The 14974-nt window shown below is 32.2% G+C and overlaps 1 protein-coding gene and 1 long non-coding RNA gene across 2 annotated transcripts; both read right to left on the bottom strand.

Moving 5' to 3' along the window:
* Positions 1-57: 57 nt before the first annotated feature.
* LOC145632399 (eukaryotic translation initiation factor 3 subunit H-like) lies at positions 58-7368 on the bottom strand. The gene is made up of 12 exons (XM_081684765.1): positions 7195-7368; positions 7000-7091; positions 5026-5142; positions 4815-4918; positions 4067-4133; positions 2501-2634; positions 2369-2417; positions 1898-1969; positions 1710-1811; positions 1549-1616; positions 723-875; positions 58-453 (listed from the first exon to the last, which is right to left on the bottom strand). The coding sequence occupies exons 1-12, from the start codon at positions 7202-7204 to the stop codon at positions 396-398; spliced, it is 1026 nt and encodes a 341-aa protein (XP_081540891.1). The 5' UTR covers positions 7205-7368; the 3' UTR covers positions 58-395.
* A 1445-nt stretch (positions 7369-8813) lies between these two features.
* Positions 8814-10823, bottom strand: LOC145631190 (uncharacterized). Its single transcript, XR_014112365.1, has 2 exons — positions 10777-10823; positions 8814-10224 (listed from the first exon to the last, which is right to left on the bottom strand). It is a non-coding gene; the product is annotated as an uncharacterized LOC145631190 (long non-coding RNA).
* Positions 10824-14974: the final 4151 nt, after the last annotated feature.

The raw sequence follows: 14974 nt of genomic DNA, 5'->3' as shown, positions 1-14974 counted from the left end.
TATCCAAGACTGTAGGAATTCACATTTTCTTCGGCATTAATTAACTCAACGATGGTATACAAACTAAGCCTTTGCGAGCTTCCTTATAAAAAGTACACATTGAAATAAAGAAACCCCATGAAAAGGGCAAAGCAGCACTATTGCAGCTAATCATCCCCTTGTTACATTCAGATCTAAGCAATGATCCTACAACCTTAAGTGTATAATACAAACATAACTAAATTGTAAAAAACACCAAGAATGTGGTCAGACAAAAATGAACTAGTCTACAAATCACCATTCCTCGAAAATTGACACCAACTCCCAGATGATAGTATTTCATTAAGGACAGCATTTTCAGGCAGCAATAATGTATTTGTGAGATCTGTGGGAGAGGCTCACCACGCATCCGCACTTTAATTCTCATGCAATGCCTTGGTCAAATACAATCTACTGAAATTCTGTCCAGCAACCCTGCAACATAACCAAAAACAATTAAAAACTCCTTACCCACCGACCCACACCCTCCAAAAAGAAGAAAGAAAAAATTGCAGAAACTCAGGGCAGTAAAACTCCACAAGTACCATCTAATTATATCATGCTGAAGGTAGAAAGCCTTGCAACTGTGAAAAATAGGCAACTGATACATGCTCACTCTTCTCACAATCACAAGGGCTCCCCAAGTTCATTATTTATTCAAACTAAAAAAAAAAGTTCTAAACTATCCTGTAGTTTTAACATACCCATTGATTTGGTTGCAGTAATTGCCAATTTGATTTGTTATGAGGAAACTATCCAGTCGTGATGGCTCAGGAATTGGCTTAAAGATTGGATTTGAAGGATCTTCCTCAGGTAAAGGCTCTTCTCCAGAAGCTTTACGGGCCATGTTCTCCGCCCTGCATAAAACAAATTGCAGGAATGAGAGAACAAAATTAACATTAGAAGATATAAATGTGTCATGGTTATATCTCATTAGACAATTCTCAGCAGAACACTTCCCATTTGCAAACATGATATTTCAATTCAGACAACTTTAATAAAATAATATCAAAAGGTATCATAATTACACTAAATTCATTCAACAGCTGATTCAGTCAATGGGTATGAGTTCTACTGCTGGCAGGGTCTAGGATCTACGGAGGTCAGAACACACATGTCTTCAATCAACCACTAATCCCATGATCTATTCAATAATACAACAGCGACAATCTTGGGAATGCCAACAATAAAGAATTTAAAAATTAAAAATCCAACATGATGGTAAAAGAGAAATATTAGCAGTAGCAATAGTAGTAATCAAAAGATAAAAACTAAGCAGAATTTCCAAGGTAATAGGAAAGCCCCTACTTAAGATCCCCAAGAGTAAATTCCTAGTATATATATCATATCAGTTTGGTTCGGTTCTCCCAAATTACGTACCCACAACGCTTTTATTGCCAAATCTTAAGATTCAGTGGCAGCCTCTTCATTTCTACCCAAACTTAGCTTTGAAGGGGATATTACTCTGTGTAATGTTATAACGCTCTTGCTTTGGCTAAAGGTAGCTATTTCAAAAATCACTTAAATTACCTTCTTTTCTGAAGCCATGCTTGCTGCTGAGCTTGTTGCCGGGAGAGGTTCCGATAATAGAATTGGAACTGCAAAAACAGAGAAAAACAATAAAGTGACTATTGTCAAACAGAAAGGAAACTCTAACAGACAACAAGTTCCATAAAGCCTGAAAATCTAACCTTCTGCTGTTCCATAGACAAATCATCCATGCACTCAACCAAAAATTCCAAGTTTCTCTCCATGTATGGAGTGGTAGCTAATTGCAGGCGATCATAATCACACTACAATAGAAGTACAAGCCACATAAGTACCTACACAAAAGTGTAGGGGGAAAATAAATTCTGCAAAACACAAGAAGAAACCACACCTGTGTGACTGGTGAATCATTTTCCAGCTCTGTCATGACAGCACTTATAAGAGGCGAGTTTGAGACTTTAATCTGCAAAGAAAAAAGTTGGTATATAAATCTATCAGCCTAAGCAAACAACACTCAAAGTGCCACACGGATAAGCACCAAAGTACAGAAAAGTCTTTAATTCCTTTAATTCCTTTTTTCCCACTTTTAAAGCAAATGAGTAGTGTGATTTCCTTAGGCCTACATGCAAATAGCTTTACCAAACGTAAAATTCTTTGAATGTGAAGAAAGATATCTATAAAGAACACAATGCAATATCATTTCCCAAGAAGATATAAGGTACATCTCTCTCAAATGTACTCCTTCTTAAGCTTGCAGAGAGGGAATAGAAAGTCAGGATATTGTTCTTTATGATTCATCTGGCGAATACAAATAAGTAGACAACTGTCTACAATTCAAGAAAGAAAAGGAACCATTACTTACAGGAATTTCTTCAAATATATCCACCCATGTCAAGTTCTTCTCCCTCAACCTATAACATAAAGGACCAGATATGAGTAAAGAGATTTTTTTTTAATTCATGAAAATGAAACTGGACAAGCAAAAAAGACATACTTCTCTCCAGTAAAATTATTGCTGCGGTATAGCTCCATAAAAGAATCTGAAAGCTTCAACGCCTTCAGAGCCAGGACACCTTGATTTGACTTTGATGGATCATATATAATGCAAACGCAACGTCTTATATTTTCCTGCAATGACATTAAAACTGTCAAAAAAAAATCAAAACTGAAAAATAGCCTACAGAAGACTTTTAAAATTAAAAAAAAAAAAAAAAAAAAAAAAAAAACTAAATAAATAATTATAAAAATAATATATACATACACACACACACACAACAACAATCAAAGGGTAAACAAGATGATACAATGAGCAAATAGCTGATGAACCTCAATAACCCAGCATCCATTAAGCTAATTAATAGAAACAAAATTTTAAAAATTAAAACTAAATCAGTGACCATATTGAAGACTACGGGCAATCTTTTAACGAGAAAATATAAATTATTGTTAGAACCTCAAAGGTCAATAATACAGTTATTACAAATGGGTTACAGCTGAGAGACAACGCTACTTGAATTGTTGTCAACCTTATTGAATAACTTAAGAAATAAGAACGTCTATAATGCTGGCTGAACTTCATCAAAACCACAAAATTGGCACTTGCATTAATATTACATGGCAAATCTCACAAAATTTGAACATTGGATTATCAAAAAAATGTGAAAATATAATTGATGTGTATCCTTCCTTTCAAAAAATATAAAAAGTTACAAAGGTTGACAATGTGTCTAATGTAGTGTTTGAAAAGCGGTTTTTTAGTAGGAAATATGGAATTAAAATTGGTAAACCTATAGTGTGTGTTTGGTTACAAAATTATGAATTTCAAACTCCTACTCAAACCCAGAAGGTATGGGGTTCAAAAATTCAAGGGGCAGATGGGTTTGGCGTATACCATACAGTCCACTAGGTATAAAATTAAGGGATTATTTTCAATTTTTAATTGAACCAACACATGGTAGAAGGTATCAAGTATCAACCCCATACATGCCTAGTTTCAATCCTAATTCCAAACCCATTCCATTCTGCGAACCAAACACCAACTTAAGAGGTACTAAAGCAAGATTATCCTTAATACAATTATAAAATCAATAGAAAATAACACTAGTCAAGTTGATAATGGTTGACAGCACAAGTCAAATGCAAAATTTTCATTTTATAATACAAAATTCCAAACAAATGAAAGCAAAATTTAGTTTTAAAACAATTAGTTGCCGCACGAGTCAAACTAATTAAAACATGGTAGAGTACTACTACAACTAATAATGTAAGATTAAACAATAGTGTCGATTGTCGACATAGAGGAACTAAATATAGAAAACATTTCAATTTATAATTTCCCCAAGAAGAATGGTGACAATAAGGCTTGAGTTTATTTCAGCACAAGCAGCCATGGAAACACTAAAGATTAAATATAAGATTTATTAATGTACCACTTTAGGATACGTATAGTACAAGTCAAAAGCACCATTGTGACTGAAATCAATCAAAGTGTCACCCATTATGAATAGACTACCACTGGATACTGTATGCATGTGCAGTAAAGAAGTAAAATTAGAATTACCTGGTAATTCATGAAAGTCTCAATCAGTTCCACAGTCTGGTAAGACCCCAACAAGGTTGACTGGTACCTGAAATGTTACATTTATCCCAATGAGGCAGAGAACACAGCAGCAGCAACAATTAGATTAAAATTCTTTTACAAGCTGGGGTTAGCATGATGAAATATAAATAACCTTATCCCCCAATGAACAAAGACTAGTTTAGAGGTTGCTAAAAGACACATGCTTGAAAACATTATGAAGGCAGGTTAAGAGTCCTCGCTCAGGCTACCTTAGTAGTCTCATCTAGAAATAGTGTATACACCAAGACGGTTTATAAGCTATTTTACGACATATAACTGACAAAGGTAACTATACATAAACAACCTTGTATCTGTAGTAGTTTAATTAGAGCAAGTAGAGACCCCCAGCCCAGCTATCTACAACCCAACTGAGTAGAGCTATGGGACACAGGATGGTGCAAATGCCAAGAAAATGGCGTTGACTTGCAACACTTAAATGATCAAGTTCATCACTTCAATACGAACAGTTAATACAGTCAAAAGGAAAAGTGCTAAGTGTAACAACAACTCAAAGGTACAGGATTAATAGAATAAATTAGCTCTTGCAACTACCAATTACAATATTGAGGATAAAGGACAACTACTTGATAGGGAGTTGATGTGTGATTACTAAACATCAAACATAATTCATTTGTTGAACACAAATTCTTTGGCAGAAACATAACCAACACAATCAATCAGAGCTTACCATCCAACAGTGTTATTGTCGACATTAACCTCTCTCAAACACCTCATCATTTCAAGTTGATAATTTGCACCCTCAGCCTCCAGCTCTTCATCCTCTTCTCTAATCTAAGCATGATTACATGACAATAGACATCAATAACCCCCCAAAAAAAAGCTCACTAAATAGGACAAGGGTAAGACAACGAAAATAAGAGAAAAATCACTTTGCATACCGGGAAGGGAAAGCAGTTAGTAACTTCAAGTACACTGCCAACATCTAAACCAAGAAGTTGCCCCGTGACTAAAGCTGGGGAAAAGTCCTTGCAATGTTTAATTATCTTCAGTATTGCCTGCTCAAATTACATGTCAATAAAAAATGTCAGAGTTCTAGAAACCTACTAATTTACAGCTCCATATACACAAGAGAGATTACATTCAATGAAACCCCCTTTTAACATATCACACAACTCGCGACCTCGTGTTTGTTACTTATAAAATACAGTATAATTTTACATGTAGAAATTATATGCATGAAAGTCAAACATCAAACTACAACCTATTGACTCACATTCTCGATTAAGAGAAAATTAGAACTTGCAACTACATTAAAACCATATACTAGCAAAATGCATTAATAATCTTCCCCAATGTTAACACAACAACTATAGATTGATTGACAAATACCCCACGTGAAAAACAAAAAGAAAGATGACTCAATGCAAAATGAAGAAATTCTTGACTCAGCCTTCTTTTCATTCATAGTGGGTGTTCCATACCACATCTTTCATATAAATTTGAGCAACCCCAATGATCATTCCTTGGCACCACTACGTGTAGTCTGAACCGATTCATACAGCAAAATTTAGTCATAGCCATCCATAAAAAAAATGAATAAACAACTTTTAACTTCATAAACACATATACTTTAAGATCCCAACCTCCTACATAGTGACACTAATCGTAAATTAATTATGAACTCACCATCATTGTCAATTTTACTGCACCAATGAATTTATATCAATAATCAACTCATCAATTTAGTTTCTCCCTCAACCTTGTAAGTAAATTGCTAGTAACACTTCAACTTTTAGGATTGCATGACTCAACCCACTTCTTTTCATATCCAAGTGATGTTCCATATCATATCTATAAGAAATGAACTGGATTGGTGGCTATTCATCCCTATTATAGACCAGCATCTCCTACCAACACTTAACCTTAGGTCTTAAGTACTCCAAAACATCAAATTTGCAAAATCTAATTTTAACCTTTAGCAACTAAAAATAAAAATACAATTGTTTATGGCAAAATCACAATCTCTGCATTATTCACTTACGCAAGGCCTCATCCTCTATCAAAACAAAAACAATCCAAAATCAAATTCTCTGTATTATTCACTTACTCAAGGCATCGTCCTCTATCAAAACAAAAACAATCCTAAATCAAAATCTCTGTATTATTCACTAAAGGCCTGTTCCTCTATCAAAACGGAAAAAGAAAAAAAAAAAAAAGTGTCCCGTTGATCAATATTATTATTACTGCATCACTAATATACCTCCCATTTCCATCCATAAACAACTCATTGATTTTGTTTCTTCCTCTCCTCCCCACATTAGTCAGTTGCTAAATTACAGCTTGCAGTTAAGAACTGAATCATCCACTTCATTCTATTCTTCTTACATACACCATTTTTATCTTCAAATTCAGCTCAAAAATCACCTACCCAAATCCAAAACCATTCAATTATATCCACGCTGTAATTATCTTCAGCGATTAACCCAATGCCCTATAATTTTTGCAAAACCGATAAACACATACACACTTTACAATCATTCTATACCTCCATCAATTCCATCCGATTCAATCCAATTCCACAACATAATTCAACATATTAACATGTTTCACTCGCACGCAAATCCAGTGATCACGATAATGGAGACGAAAAGTCAAATTTTGGTTTTCTGAGGCATGTAATTGCATCAAAGAGATGTGCAATCTTCGAATTCAAGGGATAAACAATAAAAATACAAACTTTAAACCAACAATAAGATTTTAAAATTAAGACATCTAATTATATCAATCCCATTAAAAAAGGACCAAAATTCTTAGGAAAACCTAATCAAATTCCGCATAAAACAATGCTTTCACAACTAAATCAAATTAAACGAAATTTCTAAAAATTAATAAAAAAGAGGAGAGAGAATGACCAGGCCCTCAATCTGAACAACGCGAAGAGGAAGAGGAGCTTCTTCCGGTTTCGCAGCAGCTTGAAGAAACGATCGAATTGGTGCTGGAGCTTCTGAAAACCACCATTAATAAATTCAAACTTCAATCGAAAAAACAAAAAATTATACAAAAAAAAAAAATTGAAAAAAATTGCAGAAAATTCTAGAAATTCTTACGATTCGCCATGATTAATGTGAAAACTCCGAACAGGAAGAGAGAGAAAGAAAGGAATTTGATGAAAGTGAAAGAATTTGTTTCTCTTCCTGCTGGAGTGATAAAGAGGAACAGGAGAGAGAAAGATAAACCCTAGATACCTAAATTTTTCTTACGCTCAGAATTTCTAATTTTGATTTTCTTTTTGTTGGTTTTTTTAGTTGTTTATTTATGGGCTTAATTATGAGTTGAAGTCCGAGTCTCTTTAGGAGTTTAAGTTAGTTGTAAACTTCGTTACACAATTTTTGTTAAGCGGTTTTGGCCCACTCAAAACGAGTTTGTTCTTGTATCAAATTGAGTGTGCGGATCTGATTTAGTTACTTTGGGTCGGGTTCGGTAAGATCAGGTCGGGTCAATTCTATTTCAAAGTTAAATCACCCTAAATTATTGTGTGTATACGAGTCGAAATTTGTATCAAGCTTTTTTTAGTGTAGAATTTGTTAAATATACCCAGATTATTTACTCATTAAATTTTGCTCATTTTATAAATGAGAACAGGCTCTCTTTGTTAGTTTCAGTCAATCGGATTTGATTTTGACACTTCTAATCAGGTTTGTATAAAATCTACTTCGTAGTCAAGATAGGTCATATTATATTTTTCTCATGAAACATTAGTGCGTCCTTGCAATTTTAAGGGTAAATCACTTCGGTTTTTAGGTTGTTCTGTCATGCTGGAATTATTTCAACCTTTAGATCTAAGCATAGTATGCACTTGACCACTTGTATAGTTGTATTGCATGAGTCCGTTGTATGAGACTTAAGAAGTATTGTACTATGTATACACCACACCAGCAAAAACATGTGAGATAATATACTCTGGTATTTATACCAATACTTTAAATTATGGTCTACATTATTACATGTATATATTTTGGATTATTGTCGGATTAATAGAAAGTTGATTAAGGGTAAGATCCATCTCATAAATGTTTAGAATTTTGGGGTGTATTAATTTAAACTTAATCACTTATAATTGTAAATCGAGCTCTAGTTAAATCAAAGGGGTGGGGTCAAAATGGATTAGAGAAGTATAGTCTAATATAACCACACAAGGGATTTAGCTAGAATGTTGAAAGTAAATTATAACTGATTTAATTAAAGTTGCTCAAGCAAATCTAGGTAAGCTACATGGATTGTGCCTATCAATGGTAATTTACTCCCTCAAGTTGTGGTGGTCTATATGGTAGATTGACTTGATTAATCCTCATTAGCTAGAGTTGTTAAGAACGTGCTCGAGCCAAGATTAATGTACTGTGAATCAAAGTAAACTTGATTGCACATTCGATAAGCATAGATTTATTAACTCGACATGATCAATATTGCTATACAACCTGCCCCATGAGGCTATGAGGCTGTGGCTTGTAAACTCGACTTGACAAATCGAACATATGAGCTAGTAGACCAAATTTAGCCTAGGCTAATTGAGCATATCAGCTAATTTAATAAACATTATTTTAGAACATAAGGACACAAGTCCTAAGTTTTCAATTCTTATTAGTCTGCTTAGCCTCTTAGTTCCATTTCTCACATTTCCACATACAAGTTGGACTTGGACCAATTCTATTAATTAGAGTGTAAACTGTAAACCAAAGAAAGAATCATACTGCAATATACATAATATAGAGACCGTAACATAAAGAATATTTAATACAACATACAAGAATATGTTTGATTTGTAAGAAGGAGCATCCAAAATTCCAAACCACAATTTGAAGCAAATCCATTGTCCACAGCAAAAGATGAAGCACTATTAACCCCTGATCACTCTCCTTGTTAGAGGAAATAGACTCTCTACATATCTAAAGCACTGCGAAACTGCTATGTTCCTTTCCGAAAACTTGTTTGTTGTGGGATTATAAACCCAAAGCATATCATCAATTTTGACCAGGAGATCACCATCCAGCCGTGATCCCACGACGTATGGACCAGAACGTACATGAATTGGTGCAGTTACAAACAAGCACTGCCATGCTATTGGAGCTCCCACTTTGTCAAATTCGGTAACTACCCAGATTTCAACGTGACCAACTTGTTGCTCGGGATTTTGGGTAACATATATTGCAAGGGATTCTTTGTACAGACCAATCTCCCGTCCGAACAATTGATCTATATTCATGTTCATGGGCTGAGCAATCCCTTGTGGTAGATCAGATAACTTAAACGTCTCGGTACTTAACTGAAAAGAAAGGATATAATCCTTGGTTTCATCATCATTAGACAAGTCGGCAATCCAATAATAAACACCATTTACAAACGCATCCATGGTCGAAGGTGAGACAATAGCAAGGCCAGGGCCACGAGCACCCGAGTAAATTGGCTGATTACTAAGCCTCTTCCACGAGTTGGTGCTTAGTGAGAAGATATCATAAGCCAAATTTATGTATGGGCTGTCAGAGTCAGACACGATACAAGTTCTTGCCATAATCTTGAAATCGTTACACAAAGCATCATACATGAAGCCAACAACACAAGAACATCGAGGCAACAATTGATCTGGGGCTTTTGGAAATGCAACAATCTTAAAATCTCTTGTGGCCGGATTCTACAACCCACAATAGAATTCAAAGTCCCCTAGTTGATTATTAAACAATTCAATGTTAAAGCAAATAATGCCATTTCCGCTGCCTCTACATATAGTGTTCACTATTATATTTGGATCAACAGTGAGAGCAAATCTTCTATCGCGTTCTACATCTGATATCAAGTTCAAAAGAACATCATCCCCTCCATGTTTAGAAAAAAGATGGCATTGATCTGGATGCATTAACATCATATGAAACCAAAGGAGGAATGGTACATCGCCATCTGCTTTGCTAGTAGCATATTGAGCATGGTGGTGCATCAGTATGAAGCTATAGTCGTCAATGAGGGCACACCATGACTTGCAGACGCATCTTATTCGTAACAAGTCTTTCACTGACAGCCTCGAAAAGATGCCCCCGATCAAATCATCAGGGAGAAGGATGTAGTTTGTTTTCCCAGCCTTCATTTGACTACAAGTTAAAAAATTATTCAATCTTTACCTCCCTTAAAAGCCTAATTAAAATTAAAATAGGCTTCTAAAATCAAACTATGTACATATGATATACTTTTGCCTCAAAACTAGATTGATAAACAAATTTTATCATAATAAAAGATGATTAATTAAAACATGAAATTGCCTAACAAAACAGAATTTTTCCAATAGCAAACAACAATTATTCAATTCGATGTAAAAACTTCAACAATTCCTCAGCAATTACAAATATCAAATTCATGCATCAACAAGATATAAATCAATCATATATATTAAGTGATGATAAATTTCATATCATAGAAATCCTAAACATACGACATTCTTCAACATACACAAAAAATATTATTGGGATTCAATAAATTACTACATAGTACGCAGTTACATACCCATCAAATACGACTATATAATCAACGTATATACGTACAAACAGAAAATCTTTAGTTGGGGCAAATTAAAAACAAATAAAATTATATGAAAAACGAAATTATAGAAGAAAAAAAATAAATCAAACCAACGAAATTCGAAGTACCTGCAACAATGAAGTTCCAATCGCAACTCCCCTTGAAATTGCCACTACACTAGGTGTTAGGTATACCGTATACAGTTTAGCTGTTAAGAAAAGTAGGATTATTTTTTTTTAATAGAGATAGAGAATTAAGATAAAAATGCACAAGTATTTTAATTAGGAAAATTTGTAAAAAAAAAATAAAAATCTTTTAAATGTTCTATTTTGCTGAAAAAAAAACCTTTTAAGTCTACAACAGGGGCAAGGGGGAAATAAAGGGGGTCGGCCGGCAGAGCAAGCAGATCGCCGATGGTGGAGAGTCCAAGGCAACGGATTTTAAGAGTTAATTACTTCGGGTTCGTTTGACATTGCTGTGGTTTTCTGTTTTTTAGTTTTTTGTTTTTTAAAAGTATATTATATATGTCACATAATCAATCAAAATTTATTTAGACTTATTAAAATCATGATAATTTTGAAAACTGACAACAAAAAAGTGGAAACACCTTTTTCTTGTTTCCTGTTTTTGGTTTTTAGTTTTCAAAAAAACAGGAAACTAAAAACAAAAAATGATGTCAAACAAGGCCTTCGATTTTTATGTTGTTTTGTCATGTCAAATTTATTTCAAACTTTAGAGCTAAGCATATGCACTTAACCACTTGTATGTTGTATTGCATGCGCCATGTATTTATTTATACTTCAGATTACGATCTTCATTACATGTACGAAATTTGAATTATAGTCTTATTAATAAAAAGCTAATTAAGGTATGATCCATCTTATAAGTTATCAAAATATAACTTATGTGGGGCATATTAACTAAAACTTAATTATTGTGCTCTAGCTAAATTAAAGGAGTCGAGTCCAAATGGATCATAAAGAAGTATAGTCTAATATAGTCATACAATGGTTTTAGCTAGTATGATTATAATGGATTTGATTAAAGTTGCTTGAGCTAGCAAATCTTTCTGTTTTTAATTGATTAGCTTTATCGGCATATTTACGTTTTTATTAGTAAAAAATATAACAAAAGTAAAGTAAATTATATCCGTATTCATTATTATATTTTTTTAATATTTAATAATACTTTTTTTTTTTTTTTTACGAAATACATAATTCCTTCATTTTCATTTACTTACTACACACTACTTTGACATGCACTTAAATTTACTTTATAGCATAATTCGTCCGTTTACATAATCTAATCACTTTCGACTTCAGCTCATACAATTATCAAAGTTAATAATTTCCTCACTACCCAAATTAATAATGCTCCCCTTTGTTACGCTAATTATTTTGCTTTTTAGATCAAATTTTAAAACCAATTATATTAATATAATAAAATGCATTCAAAAAAAATTTTCTATACAAAATTAGATTAACAAAGAGGTATTATTTATTTTAATTAGTCTAACAGAGAGGTATTATTTATATTGGTAGTACGAAACTATTTATCATAAAATGTTGATATAAAATATATTATAAAAATAATATAAAATATATTATAAAAATAATATTATAGTGAATATGAAATATATATTCCCCAAGATACCTTCTTCGTGGCTTGAGAGTTTCTATATTTTTTTTTATTATCTTCGTTATATGATTTTACTGCTTTTGCTTCTCCATCTCCTTCTAATCATCCTCCTCCCTTTTTATAATCCTTATCCACCCCATCATCAGACTTTGCTGATGTTACAATAATGGACTAGGGATATGTAAAGCCACAACATTCAATAAGTTCCCAACAGTCGAATAAGGAATTATTGTTGAATCATGCAAAGATTATACTTGCTCTAAAATATTGACTATCTCTAAGAACCCAATATAAATAGATAATCAACAATAAATACCTTGTGATATAAAGCTAAGTGGTTGATATACTCGAGATCCTTTAGAATTATATTACAAATTACAACTAATTAAATATAAAACAATACTTGTTTTGTAGCAAAGTAGCACTGTAATTTTATTTTATTTTTGTAAAAAATGGTTTTTACATTTTTTTTTTTAATTCGCTTCATTACGATATTTACCCTCTTTTTAATCCTCCTCCCCTTCTTATAATACTTCTCTCTCGTCATTATACATTGCTATCTTGGCGCTATAATGGCCAAAGGGATAATAATTCCCACATATATTCTCTTTGCATATTGGATAAGATGCACTTCACTACCTAATGACCTTATAATGCAAGTGTATTACAGGTTAGTAATGTTACTTGTATTATTTATACAAATTGTTACAATTTTATTTAGTACTATTTATACTCGTATACATTTTTAAGTAATACAAATTGTACTGTTATTATAATTTTAATTATTTATACCTCATGTAATATAGTTTTTTGCGAATGACATGACCATTGGCCAAGATTTCAACGAAATAACATGAATTTTTGGAGACATGAGTAAAGAAAACATGAGTCTTGTTTAGGCTTACCACTCGTAACTTATTTTTATGACAACATAAATTTGACACGAAATCACGTACTCGTAATTTTATGAGGTCTTGGAATGAAAGGTAGTGAATTTTACAAAACATATTTGGTATATACTTAGATTATTAAAAATGTTTTATATTTTATAATGATGTCATTTGGTTATAGGTTTTAAACCTTTTTTAATTATGACATATACTTTAAAACGGTATTTGATAGGGATAATGACAAAACTTTCAAATTAGATGCATGACATCCTCCACCATCAAGTATTTGATGGAATTAATGTTATCCGATCGTTATCCCGTATGTTTATATTCTCTAGTTAGAGTTTAGGGTATAATTAATGAGTAAGATATAATAAAATCATAAAACTAATAATCTAGTTATTAAAGCAATTAATATGAATGTTTTTTCCTCTATGTTCTGTATATTTGAATGAATCTTCTGTTCTCTAAATATATACAATATGATTAATGTCTATTATATACATTACTCCATAATTCTTACCCTTTATTAACTCCGTATTAATTTTGTTAGCCATGTATTAGTTCATGTAATTCGTAATTCTTATCCGTATTTAATTCATATTAATTTGTTAGTCATGTATTGTGTTATGTACTGTGTAATTCTTACCTTTTATATACTCTGTAATTCTTAACCCTTATTTTAAAATCATTATTTTTTACGTTTATAATACAAATCATTAGTAAGCAGAATAATTTAGTTCACCAAATATTTTGCAATCACTTTTTTTTATTGACAACATGTAATTATTAAAAATATATTATTTTGAAATTTTCTTTAATTATATCAATGTAAATTCTTAAATATGGAGTGTTTTTTAAACCACGTTGGCTATTGTTTAGAAATTAAAAAAAAATATATAAATTAAATATAATTTTGTGGGGAAGCTGGTGTGTATTCAGGTCAATCAAGAGGCAAATAAAGAGTAGATGATTGAATTGAGGCGGATTGAAAGTGGGTGTATAATTAAAAAAGGAAAATCTCGATTAATATCCAATATTAACGCCATAGGTTAAATTTGCAATGAACCATTTTATTCATTCATTAAATGTTAGATCTTGGAATGTTAAAATATCAATTTTTTTTTTTTACAAAATTTTATTTTGTTACACTAAAATCTTAATCTAATTGACTTACATTTACATAAATATTAAAATATAAAAAATTTCTTAGTCTTGATACTTCTTTTAATGAAAATTCTACTGCAAAGCTTTTGTTCCTAAAAGGAACTTTTCTAGATATGACTTGTACTCCAAAACATTATTTCTGCAAATGAGCTCTTTTATTGATGAGAAGCACTTGAGAAGCCTATTACTCTCTTCATACATAATACGTTACATAGGGCATGTTTATTGAACTGAGTTGATTGGAGCTGAAGTGAACTGAACTGAACTGAATATTTTATAAGAGAGGGAAATTAAGAGCTGAACTGAACTGATTGAAGCTGAATTGCACTGAAATTAAGTTGAAGTAGTGAATAGGCCTATTCCTTTATTATATTTTTTTGAAGCAATTACATATTCCTAATTAATTTGAGCAAAATCAATTTCTTGTTCATGAAGGGATATTTTAGTTATACATTAATTGTCACAAATCACATTTTAAATTCACAATAATCTACAGTCACCGTTTATGTAATATAATTATTCAATAACTAAAATTAGATCCACAAAACCGGCATAACAAGATCTCGGATACATTGACATTGTTAGGGCTTAATAAGATATACTCACATGTATGTATGAATACAAAAAATAA

Source organism: Chenopodium album, chromosome 5 (assembly GCF_948465745.1).
Source record: "Chenopodium album chromosome 5, dcCheAlbu1.1, whole genome shotgun sequence".
NCBI lineage: Eukaryota > Viridiplantae > Streptophyta > Magnoliopsida > Caryophyllales > Amaranthaceae > Chenopodium > Chenopodium album.
The sequence above is the reverse complement of the archived record's forward strand: the minus strand, read 5'-3'. Positions and strand labels throughout refer to the sequence as shown.

Coding starts and splice junctions, on each gene's coding strand:
- LOC145632399 (XM_081684765.1), bottom strand. Junction 2,635..4,066: donor AGACTTTCATGAATTACCAG/GTAATTCTAATT, acceptor ATGTCATTGCAG/GAAAATATAAGACGTTGCGT. Junction 1,617..1,709: donor TGTCTATGGAACAGCAGAAG/GTTAGATTTTCA, acceptor CTGTTTTTGCAG/TTCCAATTCTATTATCGGAA.